The sequence below is a fragment of the Sinohyriopsis cumingii genome, chromosome 15, assembly GCF_028554795.1.
Source record: "Sinohyriopsis cumingii isolate HCF-2022 chromosome 15, ASM2855479v2, whole genome shotgun sequence".
Classification (NCBI taxonomy): domain Eukaryota; kingdom Metazoa; phylum Mollusca; class Bivalvia; order Unionida; family Unionidae; genus Sinohyriopsis; species Sinohyriopsis cumingii.
In genome coordinates this window covers 9,147,871-9,162,126 of record NC_142975.1, presented here as the reverse complement: position 1 = coordinate 9,162,126, position 14,256 = coordinate 9,147,871, and the positions used below count along the sequence as shown (strand labels likewise).

At 35.9% G+C, this 14,256-nt stretch overlaps 1 protein-coding gene across 1 annotated transcript in view; it reads right to left on the bottom strand.

Annotated features, from left to right (window-relative positions):
* The window catches only part of LOC149781240 (elongator complex protein 5-like), a 45,983-nt gene extending 37,976 nt beyond the window's left edge, over positions 1-8,007 (bottom strand). The window contains exons 1-3 of the mRNA XM_089935321.1: positions 7,834-8,007; positions 3,463-3,523; positions 2,190-2,270 (exon numbers count right to left, since the gene is read on the bottom strand). Of these exons, the coding sequence (XP_089791447.1) occupies positions 2,190-2,270; positions 3,463-3,523; positions 7,834-7,888 (197 nt within the window). The 5' untranslated portion in view covers positions 7,889-8,007. The remainder of the gene's footprint in view (positions 1-2,189; positions 2,271-3,462; positions 3,524-7,833) is intronic.
* Positions 8,008-14,256: the final 6,249 nt, after the last annotated feature.

Sequence of the window (14,256 nt, the reverse complement as noted above, 5' to 3'; positions counted from 1 at the left end):
AAAAAAATATTACTCAAGTCCTTGCAGTTTCCGCTTCAGGGGATGTGTTGCCTCCAATATAAATTTTTCACAGCGTGAGGAAACTAACAAATATTCATGCCCAGAAACGGTGGATTATACATGTGCAGGAGAAGGGCTGGGTTCATGAGATGATGCTGCAGTTGATTAAAGAGTTTTATCTCAAGTAGTTTCATATTTTTGAAATAAAATTTAATTTTGAGCGCATTTCCCAACATTTAATTTTTGAATGATTTAAAAAGGTATCCCACAACTTATGACTCAAAAAAGGTATGTTCCAGAACATACAGTGCACAAAAAATTACTTCAAAAATTAAATTATGGTGTCCCAATATATAGGGTAAATGTGGCAGTCATGAAATATGACGTTGGGTGCATTTAGAATTTCTCAATTTGAAAGCCTCTATGATGAGGCAAATGAGCCATCACTTTATCTCCGATGAATTAAATTGGCTGTTCAATATATATAACCAAGTATCTCTTCAATATATATAACCAAATATCTCTTCAATATATATAACCAAATATCTCTTCAATATATATAACCAAGTATCTCTTCAATATATATAACCAAATATCTCTTCAATATATATAACCAAGTATCTCTTCAATATATATAACCAAGTATCTCTTCAATATATATAACCAAGTATCTCTTCAATATATATAACCAAGTACCTCTTCAATATATATAACCAAGTATCTCTTCAATATATATAACCAAGTATCTCTTCAATATATATAACCAAGTATCTCTTCAATATATATAACCAAATATCTCTTCAATATATATAACCAAGTATCTCTTCAATATATATAATCAAGTATCTCTTCAATATATATATAACCAAGTATCTCTTCAATATATATATAACCAAGTATCTCTTCAACCAAGTATCTCTTCAATATATATAACCAAGTATCTCTTCAAATCCATCTAATCCTGGAAACCCAATATCATTCCACCTTTTGACAAATGAATTCTTCTTCAACTAGAAGCAGCAAAAATCAGTGTTGCAAATACTGAAAACTCCTGTATTCCCAAATTACCACTGTGGACATCAAAACCTCCTGAAATAACATTTAATCTTTGAAAATATTAAAAATCCTTGAACAAATTCTCTTCTATTCTCCCAAGTAAATTGAATGAAATCAGAGCATCCCATAACAGAAGTCATACCTACCTGTATACGGACAGTTCGAAATATGGAGACAATGTTGGAGCTGCCATCGTAACATCACCACACACCATTCTGAGCCGATTATGAGATAAAGCCTCAATTTTTGCAGCAGAAATTACAGCCATACTCAAAGATTATCTAGATTGAAACCTCCCAACAAGAAATTTCATCATATTTTTTAGATTCTTTTTCCACACTAACAGCCTTATGAAATCTTAAATCTGACAAACCGTTAATATGACAAATACGATCATTAATTTTTTCAACCATGTTTACACATATTTAAAAGTTTGAGTTCTGTCTGCATGTTAGACAGCAACACAATCATCAATTTTCTACCTATAAAATTACAAATTACTAAGTATATGTGCAGATTTCATAATATCATACACATACTTTGTACAACCAATTAATGAGGGGAACGAAGAGTGACAATACCCATCAAGACACAACAAATGACAATTCCCATCATGACATAGAAATGATAATTCCCATCAAGACACGACACATGACAATTCCAATCAAGACATGACAAATGACAATTCCCATCAAGACATGACAAATGGCAATTCCCATGAAGACATGACAAATGACAATTCCCATCAAGACATGACAAATGGCAATTCCCATGAAGACCTGACAAATGACAATTCCCATCAAGACACGACACATGACAATTCCCATTAAGACATGAAAAATGACAATTCCCATCAAGACATGACATATGACAATTCCCATCAAGACACTAGAAATGCCAATTCCCATCAAGACATGACAAATGCCAATTCCCATCAAGACATGAAAAATGACAATTCCCATCAAGACATGGAAAATGACAATTCCCATCAAGACACGACACATGACAATTCCCATCAAGACATGACACATGACAATTCCCATCAAGACATGACAAATGACAATTCCCATGAAGACCCGACAAATGACAATGCTCATCAAGACACTAGAAACAAAAAAAATAATTCAGTTTACCTATTCAGACAACCAGATGGAATGTTTTCCAATGTTTTCTGTGGATGAGGATCAAAGACAAAATAATGTATCTTGTCCACTCTGAAAGCAAAAAGAAAAGGAAGAAATGAGTGTTCCACCATTTTTCATCTTTTCATCTGCTGTCGAAAATCAGATGACAGTCTGTCCATGGAGATTTAAATTTACACATCATAATATGATCATTTTTTTCTCACATTCTTAAATTAAAAAAACCATAAATTAAAAAGTACACAATATTAGTACAGGTGTAGTTCAAAAACAAATATTTCTTTCATTGTTGTCGATCGCATTTGAAAATGATATGTAAAACTGTCCCAATTTCTTGTCTCTTCATCCATATATCTAAAATTGTTTCAAGCTTTCTCTAATTGATGACAAATCAGCACCGTTTGTCCAAAATTCAAATGCCTTTATATAAAAGATGCTTTCTATGTTTTTCGAATTCTGCTTAACGCGTTAAAAATAAAGTTGTTTAAACAGTGTGCTACTTTTAGCAATGACAGCCATATCTGATGGTGAATTGGCATCATCCGCACAAGTTTCAAAGGCTCTTGTACTGCAATGCTTTCCATCAAATTTAGCCATATTCAAAATTTGGCCAAATTCTGCTATGTGCTTTTTGAAAACAAGTCCATTCAAGATTTTTTTTTTATATTGGCAATGACAGACATGTTTGATGGTAGATCTGCATCATTTGTGCCATCTTAAAAGCACTTCATGCCAGAATGCTTTCTGTCAAATTTAATTAAATTCTGTTGCACAGTGTTTTATCTATTGTTAGAAACCGAGGTCATATTTAAAGAAAATAAATTATGCCAGGATGCTTTCTGTACTATTTGGCTGATCCAATGGTAAAATTCAAACTCGCACCCTTTCGGTGGCAAGTATGGCATGCTAACCACTCAGCCACTGCAGCTGTAAATAAAAACTGTAAATGGAAAACATGTTATCGATGGATAATACACACAAAAAAATACCATAAGCACTACTGGCCTTGTGGCCATAGAGGTAAAAACACTGATAAATTTCAATTGCTTAAAAATTGCATTTGATACAAAAACCATGAAATGATGTCATGAACACAATGGAATAACAATCGGAACCTGTTCATAGGAATACTGTCCTCAACAGAAATGAGTTAAGTGACAGCTTTTGTATAAAATGATACATCATGATAACTGTGATGAAACACATTGAAAACAAACAGAAATAAAAGAAAAGATTTCATGGCAGATTATTCAGTAAATATTACCTCTCAGACAGACTTTTAAGAAAGGACTTCAACACTGGGCCACCACTCTGGGAAATATTATCTGAAACAGTTTACCACATATGCATGAGTCAAATTTATAAGTTACAAGAAATTTCTGAATTCATAGGCAAAGTTCTCAAAAACAGAAGTCCAAGACTTTTACCCTTGAAAAGTCCAAGACTCCTAAAGTTTGAAAAAGTCCAAAATCAATAATGCGAAGTCCCACTCCTACAATTAAGATTAACAGAAACTGTTTATTAAATGCTACAAAAGAAAAGAATACACCATTTTCTACTTTCTTATTTATAGAAAATGAAAAGCTAACAACCTATGACAGGCATATGCATCAGAAGTTACTTTGTTTAAATTTGGCAAGGATTACATTTGGTTATTACAGAAAAATGTGGTATCAGTATTTTTAATTGGCAAATTAATGAGAGTATTAAACATTAAATATTTCTAATTGGCAAATTAATGAGAGTATTCAACTGACACCTGCTAGTATCAATAAGTCTCACTGATGCGAACACGATGAATATTTGTAAACCCTTATCGAGTACTGAAAGATGTTATACGTGTATACTCATGCATAAGATGAGTCCAAATCCAAACTACAAACTGCACAGACCCAGATCTGCTGTTGCATAATGCATAAGGGTCTGTGCAATTTGGTAGGCATTGTCAGTAGAACAAACACAGACCCTGATCTGCAGGTGCATTATGCTATAGCACATCAGGATCTTTGTTGTTTGCAGTTTGACTCAACTTATAAGCAAATATATACAGAAGTATTGATGCACCATTTTATTTATGGATAAGCAATTTATTGGATTCCATGTCTGTCATAAATTTTAAACACAGACAGACCAACAGAAGGGGTAAGATAATGAATATGTTTTAATCCCATTGTTTAAGTAATAAAAATATCTCCATATTAGATAACTATTATTTATTCTATTTTATGGGACAATTCTCTACATTTGACGAAGGTTTCATTTTGCTTACTGGAACTGACCAGCCAAAGACTATCCAAATGATAAGCAGGGCTCTCAAAAGTGTTCCAGGATGAGGAGTATTCGACTCTTCATTCATGGAACTCAGTAGTCCCCAGCCTATTTCTGAGAGTCCCTGGCATAAACTTTCAAGTCCATCACTTTCAAAAGAATAGAAAGGAAAATGAAAAAGTACATATCATTATTTTATTAAATATCTGGAATAAATTCTCAGTCTCAAAAGATCACACTGTAGAGAAACTATTTTTCAGTAATGTCCAAGATACTTTTTATGCACTTTTACCATCAAGCTTTTCAGACGAGTTAGTTTCTTTACTTTTTGATGTACTTTGACTAAACAAATGTATATATGACATTTTGGCTACTGAAGTCTTCAAGCACAGAATGCTCTTCCATTATTTGTATTGATTTATTCAATGTTTCATTGTTAGAAACATTGCTGCCTTGCAGTCTTCATTTATCACACCAATCAAGAGTTTTCTAAACATCATACATGACTGGCTGTCTTTTTTGGCGTAGCATTCCCACACTCAACAACAACTTTATGACCTGATGGCTAAAGGCCAGTACTCATTTTCCACAAACCGATTTTAAACTACCCATCTAATCCCACTTTTTCAACCTTTGGAACTGCTTCAACCTTTCATGTATCTAGTATCTTACATTCCTAGTTCAGCTGCCATTTTGTATCAGCACCCTTTATCGTAATCAAGATCGTGTCCATATTAAATATACATTCCAAGTTTGAGCTCTCTTTGACGTCTTAACTTTCATTTTGTTGTGTGTTTTAATAGCTTTAGTGTCATTTTTATCACAAGTCCATTTCTCAAAACATGAGAAAAGAATTTGCCAACTTATTTTTTTGATTCAAGTTACATTTCTGCACTCTTTAAAAAAAGTGTCCACTGATACTGTAGTGCCCAAGTCTAAATGACATGTACTTAACTAGCAGTTATCATTACTGTGGAGTTTTAAAGCTTCGACAATATCGTCCACAAGCAAACTAAGAAACTCCGATTACTTTTAGCCATTAATTTAAACACAATTGCAACATAAAAGGGGCATTGTTTGTTTGCTTAACAACTGTTATACAAACACTCAATAAATTATTGGTTTCTTTGAAGTCATGTCAGAGTTGTCTTCCTTTTCTAAAGGTAATCATGATGATAAGCATTAACTTTTAATTAGTCATTTCTGTTTAGCCTTGAGCTATTCCACAGATCACCCAAAGGTGACCAAAATATATAAAGAGGGAGCATCTTGGGGGAAAAATGAGGCATGTCAAAGGGTACATCCTTTGATAACTTCATGCACACTTAACCTGGAAGCTCAGATCCTGAGAGCCTGATAAGTCTGCAGATATATCCAGAATGATGTCATCAGCAGCCATATTTGTGTTATGCTGTCCAATTTACTGTTGAGTTATATGGTGTTTGGAAGTTGAAATAAATTCCCTAAATTTCCAGATACTGTTACAAAACATACATACATATATAAACGGGGGGGCCCCTAGTGGCCAAGTGGTCTAAAGCGCTCATTGTTATGGATCACTGCCATCTCACCTGTCTGCATGGGTTCTAGTCTTGGGCTCAGCCAGTGTGGGTATGTGTGAAAGCTAACCAGTAGCTTCTCGTGGGTTGGTGGTTCTTTCCGGGGTTTTCCCCAAGTTCTTCCTCCACCATTTATACTGGCCGCCATGTATAGCCTATCTTGTGCTGAAAAATGGCATTGAACCCTACAACAACATATAGACATAAACAGAACACAAATCAGGCTTCTGTTTGTATCTAATTTTGTAATCTGTAAGTATCTAATTTTGTAATTTGAAAGTTGATTTTCCCCAGGTGTGCCTTGTTCAAAATGGTTTGTTTCGATGGTCGCATATAGGAGAAACTACCAGGCTGCCCATTGTTTAGGTAAAATGGGCAGAATATCATCTGATAATGACCTTATAGGGAAGCATCTATAAACATAAAATAGTCTTCCAGCTAGGAATTTCTAATGTAGCAAGGGATGTTGGGCACTTTTAGCAAAAGAGATACTCTTGTTGAAAAAAATGGGTATGGTTTGTAACAAACTATTAGTAACTTCAAAGATGAAATTTGGCATTTAATCTTTCTAGAATTAGAAACAGACTAAAGTATATTCATTGATTTATCACATATTAAAAAATAATAAAAACTGGAATAAAGTGAAAACAGCATTAAGTGTTTTAGTGGTCTGGTGATAGGCAGATTAGAGGTGTCTTGGAGGGCAATAGTGGGTGGGGGACTAGTAAGATACTCATTTGATTTGTGAACCTGGGAAAACCCTGGGAAGAACCACTGACCCAGGGAAAGCTACTAGCAAGCTTTCTCACATATCCAAGTTGGCTAAGCTGAGACTCAAACCATGTGGACCGAGTATGTAAGAGTATTCAAAGGGTACATGTATTATCAAATTTTAACTCATCACAAAATGAATATTTTGATTACTGAGGCAGAAAAAGATTGCTTATTGCTTCTTAGTAAGTCTTAGTGCTTCTTAGCAGTTCTTACTGAGACCAGAAACCGTGAGGATATTACCAAGAGCCCATAAAGCTTGAAGTACTTCTTCATCATGTCAAGCTTTCTGAGAAGTTTTTACTATAATGAGAGGTCATGAGACAATAGGTGTTATAACCAAATGGCCAAAGCACCTGCCAGCTTCTGAACAGGTGTGGTATGGTATGGTATAGACTAGTCCTACACGTAAGACATATTTTGATTTTGTTTAGGTGTTATATAAATATAAGCGTCTTACAGGTAGGACTAGGTATGGACATACAAGCAGACAAATACCTGACTGGCATATAGCCAAATGACTGCAAACCACAGGTAAAAGTTCCAATTAAAGTCAGCATCAACAAATTGTATCAAGTTCAGTTTCTTCCCATGTGCAATAGGGACTTGGAACAAATTACTATCAATAATTGCAAAAGCTCCTGACGTGGTATCTCACAAGCAGCAGCTTTCCAAAATCACATTTTAATGAACTAATCAGCTACAAGTAAGACCTAGTGATTCTCAGGGATATGCCGGTTGAGGTTACATATATCACCGCCGCTACGGTAGCCGGATTGGTCTGAGTATGATGAGACTAAAACGTACACGTACACTCTTTAAAAAAAAAAAAGTATTTTACTTATTTCTGCCTTTTCTATCATTACTCTTCTAACTGTCCTATCACTTCCGTCTTTACTTTATCTTTGGTCACTCATCACCCGTTGCTTAACAGTCAAGTGTGACTGAGTCAACGTGTTTATAGATAGAAGATCACGGTTTATTAAAATAAACGGGGGGAGGGGGGCTCACCTCGAAATCACATAATTTAAGATTACCTTCTATTAATACTAGTTCAGACTTTTCACGTCCGCTAACAATGTCATTTATCATTCTTTGCAAACTGTAAGAACAATTATAAAATGCAGCAGAATCTTGCCTAAACACTACTCTGTTGCTCAGCTTGTTAAATCTCGTCAGTGCATGTGCGAATACAATATTTACAGGGTGTGCCTAAATTCCGAACGAATTATTGTACGAAACGGAGTACGGCAAGAGGTTTATCGTTCATTATTGTGTGAAGTCAATGCACCGTAAGCTTCGATCCATTTTTCAAACTATATCGATTTTATCGCGATAGTTCGTAAATTACCCCAAACTGGGGAATAGTTCACAAACATATTCCAAATAAAATTGGTAAAAAATTATACATTGCATGGTAATTATAATCTTTGACGATTTTAAAAATACCCCCCCCCCAAAAAAAAATGATCTTCTAAGCTTCGTAAAATGATCTTTACAATTACAGTTAAAGTTTAAAGTGTAGTTTTTTATTCTAATGAATTATCTTTACTTATAATAATATCATTATAATCTTCACATCAGTGTTAAAAACAGACTATTTGACATGCCCAATATTGAACTCCTTTGTTTTTTTGTTTGTTTGTTTTTTTTTTTTGTTTATATAAAAAAAACAATAAAGCGTGATTAACACTTCGGAATAATTAATTGACCCCATTGGTTACATGGAGACTACATAGAGAGACAGACGGAGAAACAAAAATAAACCGACTAACATACATTAAGTGACAGAAATAAAGGTAGAGTTTAATGACATGCCTATTTATTAGAAACACACACACACACACACACACACGCACGCACGCACGCACACACATTGAATATGACGATAATCAATGATAGTAGTAATGTGTTAATCGCCTTTGGTGATCACGTTTTGTAAGAACTTTCAGTAATCGTATCCATTTGTTAAAAAATCACTTTGATTACAAGATAGAAGAGCGAGTTTCTAGTGTGAGATAATCTCAAAGGCTTCCATACATTGTCAGTGTATATTAATTTGATGGTAGTAGTTAACACGAATAGTATAGTGTGACACTATATGGTTATGTCGACTGCAAGAACAAACTTTAAGACCTAATAATGTTTCCTACGTTAAATATTCTCAGCATGTTCTTTTTTTTAATGTTTTCTAATTTCATGGTGTTTGTTTTTGAAATCATAACATTATATGTTTTTTTATCTTATAGGTGTTGTCTAATGTTGTAAAGCGCTTAGAGCTTCTAAAAATTAGGCGCTATACAAAGTCCTCATTATTATTATTATTATTATTATTATATAGTACTAGTAGTAGTAGTAGTAGTAGGGACATTGTATTGTAATAATCTGGAGTATGTACGTTTGGTTATAGCACCCCGTTTTAAGGAATTATTGGATTTTTGTAATTACTTGTCTGATTATTGGAATTCGGTGCAATGGAAATATTCCTTAGCCCAAAATAATTAGCCAATTACTAGGAGCAAATGTCACGGAGTGAAGTGTTTGTGAGTTTCCATGATGTCATGGTTCACTTTTAGTGAATTCAGGGCAAAACCGCACGAGAGCCTGCATGGAGTACCATAGTCCCTTTTAAAATCTAGCGGTGTACATTGATGGTGAGCAGCAGAGAGGGTGAACAGACCATAGAATTCCGACAAAAATAAATAAAACAAACAAATAAATCATCTCGTAGAAAGGTCCAGATTTTACAAATGAACTTTCCTTGAGATGTTTATTTTTGCAATTACCGATTGTGCTAATAAAACCTCAGTTTGAAATAGTAGCTGAAAAAATAAAGTACTCTACGTGTTTATTTATTTCTTGTTTACCTTTTTGACGACCAACGTTGGTAGGTACCCTCTCTGCTGCTCCTCTTCTGCTGATATTAATTAAATTATTATGTTATAATAAAATGGTACATCCAGAATCTCATACTGCAAGAACAGCACGAGAACGATTAGAAGCAATTAAAAAATTTCTTCCTGTCAAAGACTCATTTAGAAAAAATCTACAAGCGCAGCAAGAAGCAAAAGTTGAGTATGAAGAGGACACTAAAAAACTGTTTAAGCCCGTCACTGCAGCTACTAAGAAAGTTAGAACTGTCATCAAAGAAGATCTTCTTCCGGTATCAAAACAAACTGCAGCGCTGACTGAACAGACAATGGAGATTTTACGAAATCTTCCAACTAATATAGCTGCAGCTCAGCCTCCACGTGTTGATGAGGAAATACGTGAAGGTATTGGAGAACTTCGTACTGAAGTCGCCGATGTGAGAAAAAAACTTGCATCTAAATCCAAACCAGCAGGAGAAAACGTAGAATTAATTGCAAAATTTAACGAAGGAGTTGTTGAGGAAATTAGAAAAACTGAAAGAGAGAGATTACCTGAAGCAATATTAAATAGTATATCTAATAAATCTAGTATTTTAAAACCCCGTTATGAAAAAACAAATGATGATAATTTCATTAAATGGATATATCGCGTATATTACAACAAAAAACAAGCTAGAGGTCCAGAATTTGAAAGACTTAAAGAAGAAGTAAAAAGACTTTATAGAGAGAGATGGGAACAACCAAAACAAGGAGAGTCCTCCCAGTATCAGCTTCCTCCACCTCTGCAACAAATAGAACAACAACAACAATCTTCTTCGCCACAGCAAAGGTTGATGTCGGAAATTAAAAAGGCTAAAGAGTCACTTAAATCACCCTCCTCGAAGAAAATTCCTTCACCTTTACATAAAATTTCTGCACCGAAAATGACATTTACACCGACAGGTTCACCACATGGATTTCGAGAAGGTTCACCCCCGGCCACCACTGAAGTACTTACTCCGGTAATGCAACCACCAGTATTTAAAACACCTCAAGATGAACCTAAAACAGGATCTGGTTTATGTCCTGATAATATCATCAATGACGTGTCACGGTTAGAGGTTCTCATAGGAGGAAAACGTGCCGGAAATAATTCACCAGAAATAACCAATGAAGCAGCTGATATTTGTCGGCGACTATTTCAAGGTGGTATCATGGATATTGGCGTTTACCGAGAACTTATTGATGAGCTCGTTGATGACTAGTTGTTAGATAAATGGTAAATAAAATAAGATGATTGTGCATGATAATCATCGTAAACCCACACAGGTTAGAGCGGTAAACTCACGATTACCAATCTATAGTGTTATTTACGGAAATGGACTTGGTGATGTCATTCGGGGATTATTCACGAGGATAGCTCCAAAAGTAGCACCCGTCGCAAAACAATTATCGATGAAGGCTATTGATATTGTTCGTGATAAAGCTCCTGGTGCAATTGTCAATGTTGCTGGTAAGGCGTTCTCGGCGATCAAAGAAAGACTAGCACGATTATTGCGACGAAAACAACAACCACCGGTGAAACTGGCAAGTACTGAGGTGATGCCCTCAGACGTAAGTAAAATAATAAATCAGGCTGCAAATCAAAAACTAGCGGCGATATCTGAAGAAGCGGAAAAAAATATAACAGCAAATTTAATAGCAGGAAGTGGTCTTCGTCGACGATGATTATCATTTGGAAAAATGGTAACTATAATAAAATGTTCAGGCGCGAATCAGACCCAGCATTTGATATGGAGGCACCTGTCCTTAAGTACGAGTCAGTACGTGATTATCAGTTTTATTCTTATGACGCAAGACAACCAAATCATCCGGGGAGAATCGAATTACAGGTTCATGATACAAGTAGATATTTCTTGCCCGCTGAAGCGTTTATTGAAGTAGAAGGTACACTTGTAACGAATGTTGTAGCTAATACGGCATATGCTGCTAATTTGCGTGTTGGTTTTGTCAACAACGGGATCATGGCGTTGTTTGATAGCGCCACATACATGATTGATGGAAAAAATATTGAATCAATTCAGAAGGATGTTGATGTTGCTACAACAATAATTGGTCTGGCGAGATATTCTGACGACTTTACAAGATCAGCTGGTCCAACGATGATGTTTGCTAAGGATATCACCGACAACGCTGATCATATCAGGTATGCTAAAATACGGACACCAGTAGGTACTGCAGTTGATCCACAACCGGTTGCTGATGGTCCTGAATACGCAGCCAGACCAGCTGCTGCTTTTGGTATTGTAAAAGGTGATAGCGCGACTTTCAACTTAGGATTTGCAACACGCCAAGCAGCGCTGTCAGGAGATAATAGAAATTTTTCGTGTGCAATTCCATTATCTCACATCTTTGGATTTTGCAGAAATGTTAGAAAGGTCATCTTTGGAGCTAAACACACAATTGTGCTCGTAAGAAAAGGTGATGATAATGATGCAATCTGGCGAGGTGCTGGTGTTGCTGATGCTGGTAAAGTAAATATATCAAAACTTTCATTGTGGATGCCAGTAATGACACCATCTATTACTGAGGAACAAAAATTACTATCTTTTATGGATCAAGGCGGCAAATCATTGCTATCATGGTTAACAGTAACCACAGATGCTGCTCAAAGCAATATTAATGGTTTATTTACATGGCATATAGCATCACAACAGGGTGTTTCTGCACCACGACATATTTTTATTGCACTACAAGATAATGCTCGGACGAATAATCAACAACGTTCACATATGATATTTGATAACCTTGGAGTTAATGAAGTTTCCTTGCGAATAAATGGACATCAAGAACCAACAGAAAATATACAACTAAATTTTGATCAAAATCATGTAGCGCGCGCATATCATCGTTTAATGTCATTCATGGGACGTGATCAAAATATAGATACCGGCTTGCAAATATCACAACTAGATTTTACAGGTCTATATCCGATTTATTATTTTTCACTAGAACATCTTGATTTATCCAAACAATCTGTTGTTGATATACACTTTCGAGCTCATGTTACTAACCCGCCAGGTGGTGGTGCTTTCTACAAAGCGATCGCGGTCATACTTAGCGACAAAGCCATGTTACTTGAAGGTGGCAGTGGTCGAATGAGGGTCGTTGATGCACCGGTGGAAAATCTTTAATCGTGTTATTTAGAAAAATATATTTTATATAAAAATGTCGTATAGTCATGTTAATGTTACTCTGACCCCGGGTCAGGTAAAAAAGCTTCAATCAAAAACCGCCAACAAATGCGGAACTAAAATATCACTGAAACGAGATCATATTAGTGGTGGTCCAAACAAATTATCGTTGACAAATAATCAGATTAAACATTTCAATAAAGCCCTAGAATCAAAAACTGGAGTTCAATTCCATCTCTCCCCGAGCGCCATCAAAGACATGGTTAAAACGGGTGGTATATTCCCACTACTTGCGGCCATTCCGGCATTAATAGCTGCAGCTGCTCCAGCCGTAGCAAAAGCGGCCGCGTTAGGTGCTGTTGGAACAGCCGCTGGAATGGCACTAAAGAAAGCAACAGGGCAGGGGTACAAAAAAAAGGGACGCGGTCTAAGATTACCGGGATCTCGTTGGGGGAGAGGCCTAAGGCTTCCAGGGTCATTTCGTTAGACGTTCCAGCATCAAATTTTGATTTACTTGATGCTGCTAAAAAATTAAAAATATCCGCCTTTAGAGGTGTTTTTATGCGAGATCAATTACCGAAACAACCAAACAAACTAGAAACAGGTATTATTAATTTTGACAAACGTTCCGGACCCGGTACTCATTGGGTATCATACGCGGTTGATCCGCGTGGAATTGTTTATTTTGATTCGTACGGGTTAGCTCCACCTGTTGAATTTATCAAGTATGTCGCACCACTCCACGCAACAACTAGAGGTTCCAAAGTTTGGTATTCAACGCTACCCACACAAACAATGACAGATCCGCCAATATGCGGCCGTGAAGTAATTAATGTACTCGATGCTATATCAAAATCATCCAGGCCACCACATAAAGTCGTGCACGATTATACAAGCAACCGATATGTTGCGCGTAAAGCATTTTAAACAACGGATCTTATTATAATGGTTGACATTTACGGAAGATCTTCTACTAGTAAGAAAATAAAATCCGACGTTGATCTGTCAAAGTATGCGACCAAGGATGACCTCGCTGATATTATGAACTTTGCTGGAGTTGATTCAGATGAAGTTGTTATTTTTCAAGATCGATATGGTAAACTAAAAACCAGCAATATCAAATGGAATGATATAGTCCGGCGAGTACTCGGTGCAGTTACAGATAATATTCCCGTGTTTACTGACGGTGGTAGAATCAGAGATTCAAGTGTATCATTAGCAACCATCAGAGATGAAATTGCAAAAAATGTTGCTAATCGCGTGAGAAACACCGGTGACACAATGACAGGTGAACTCAGCATGAACGGAAATAAAATAGTAGTTTTAAGAGATCCAACATCTGACGAAGACGCAGCAACAAAAAAATACGTCGACACCGTAGATAATAAATTATCCACGTTACGGGCTGAGTATGACG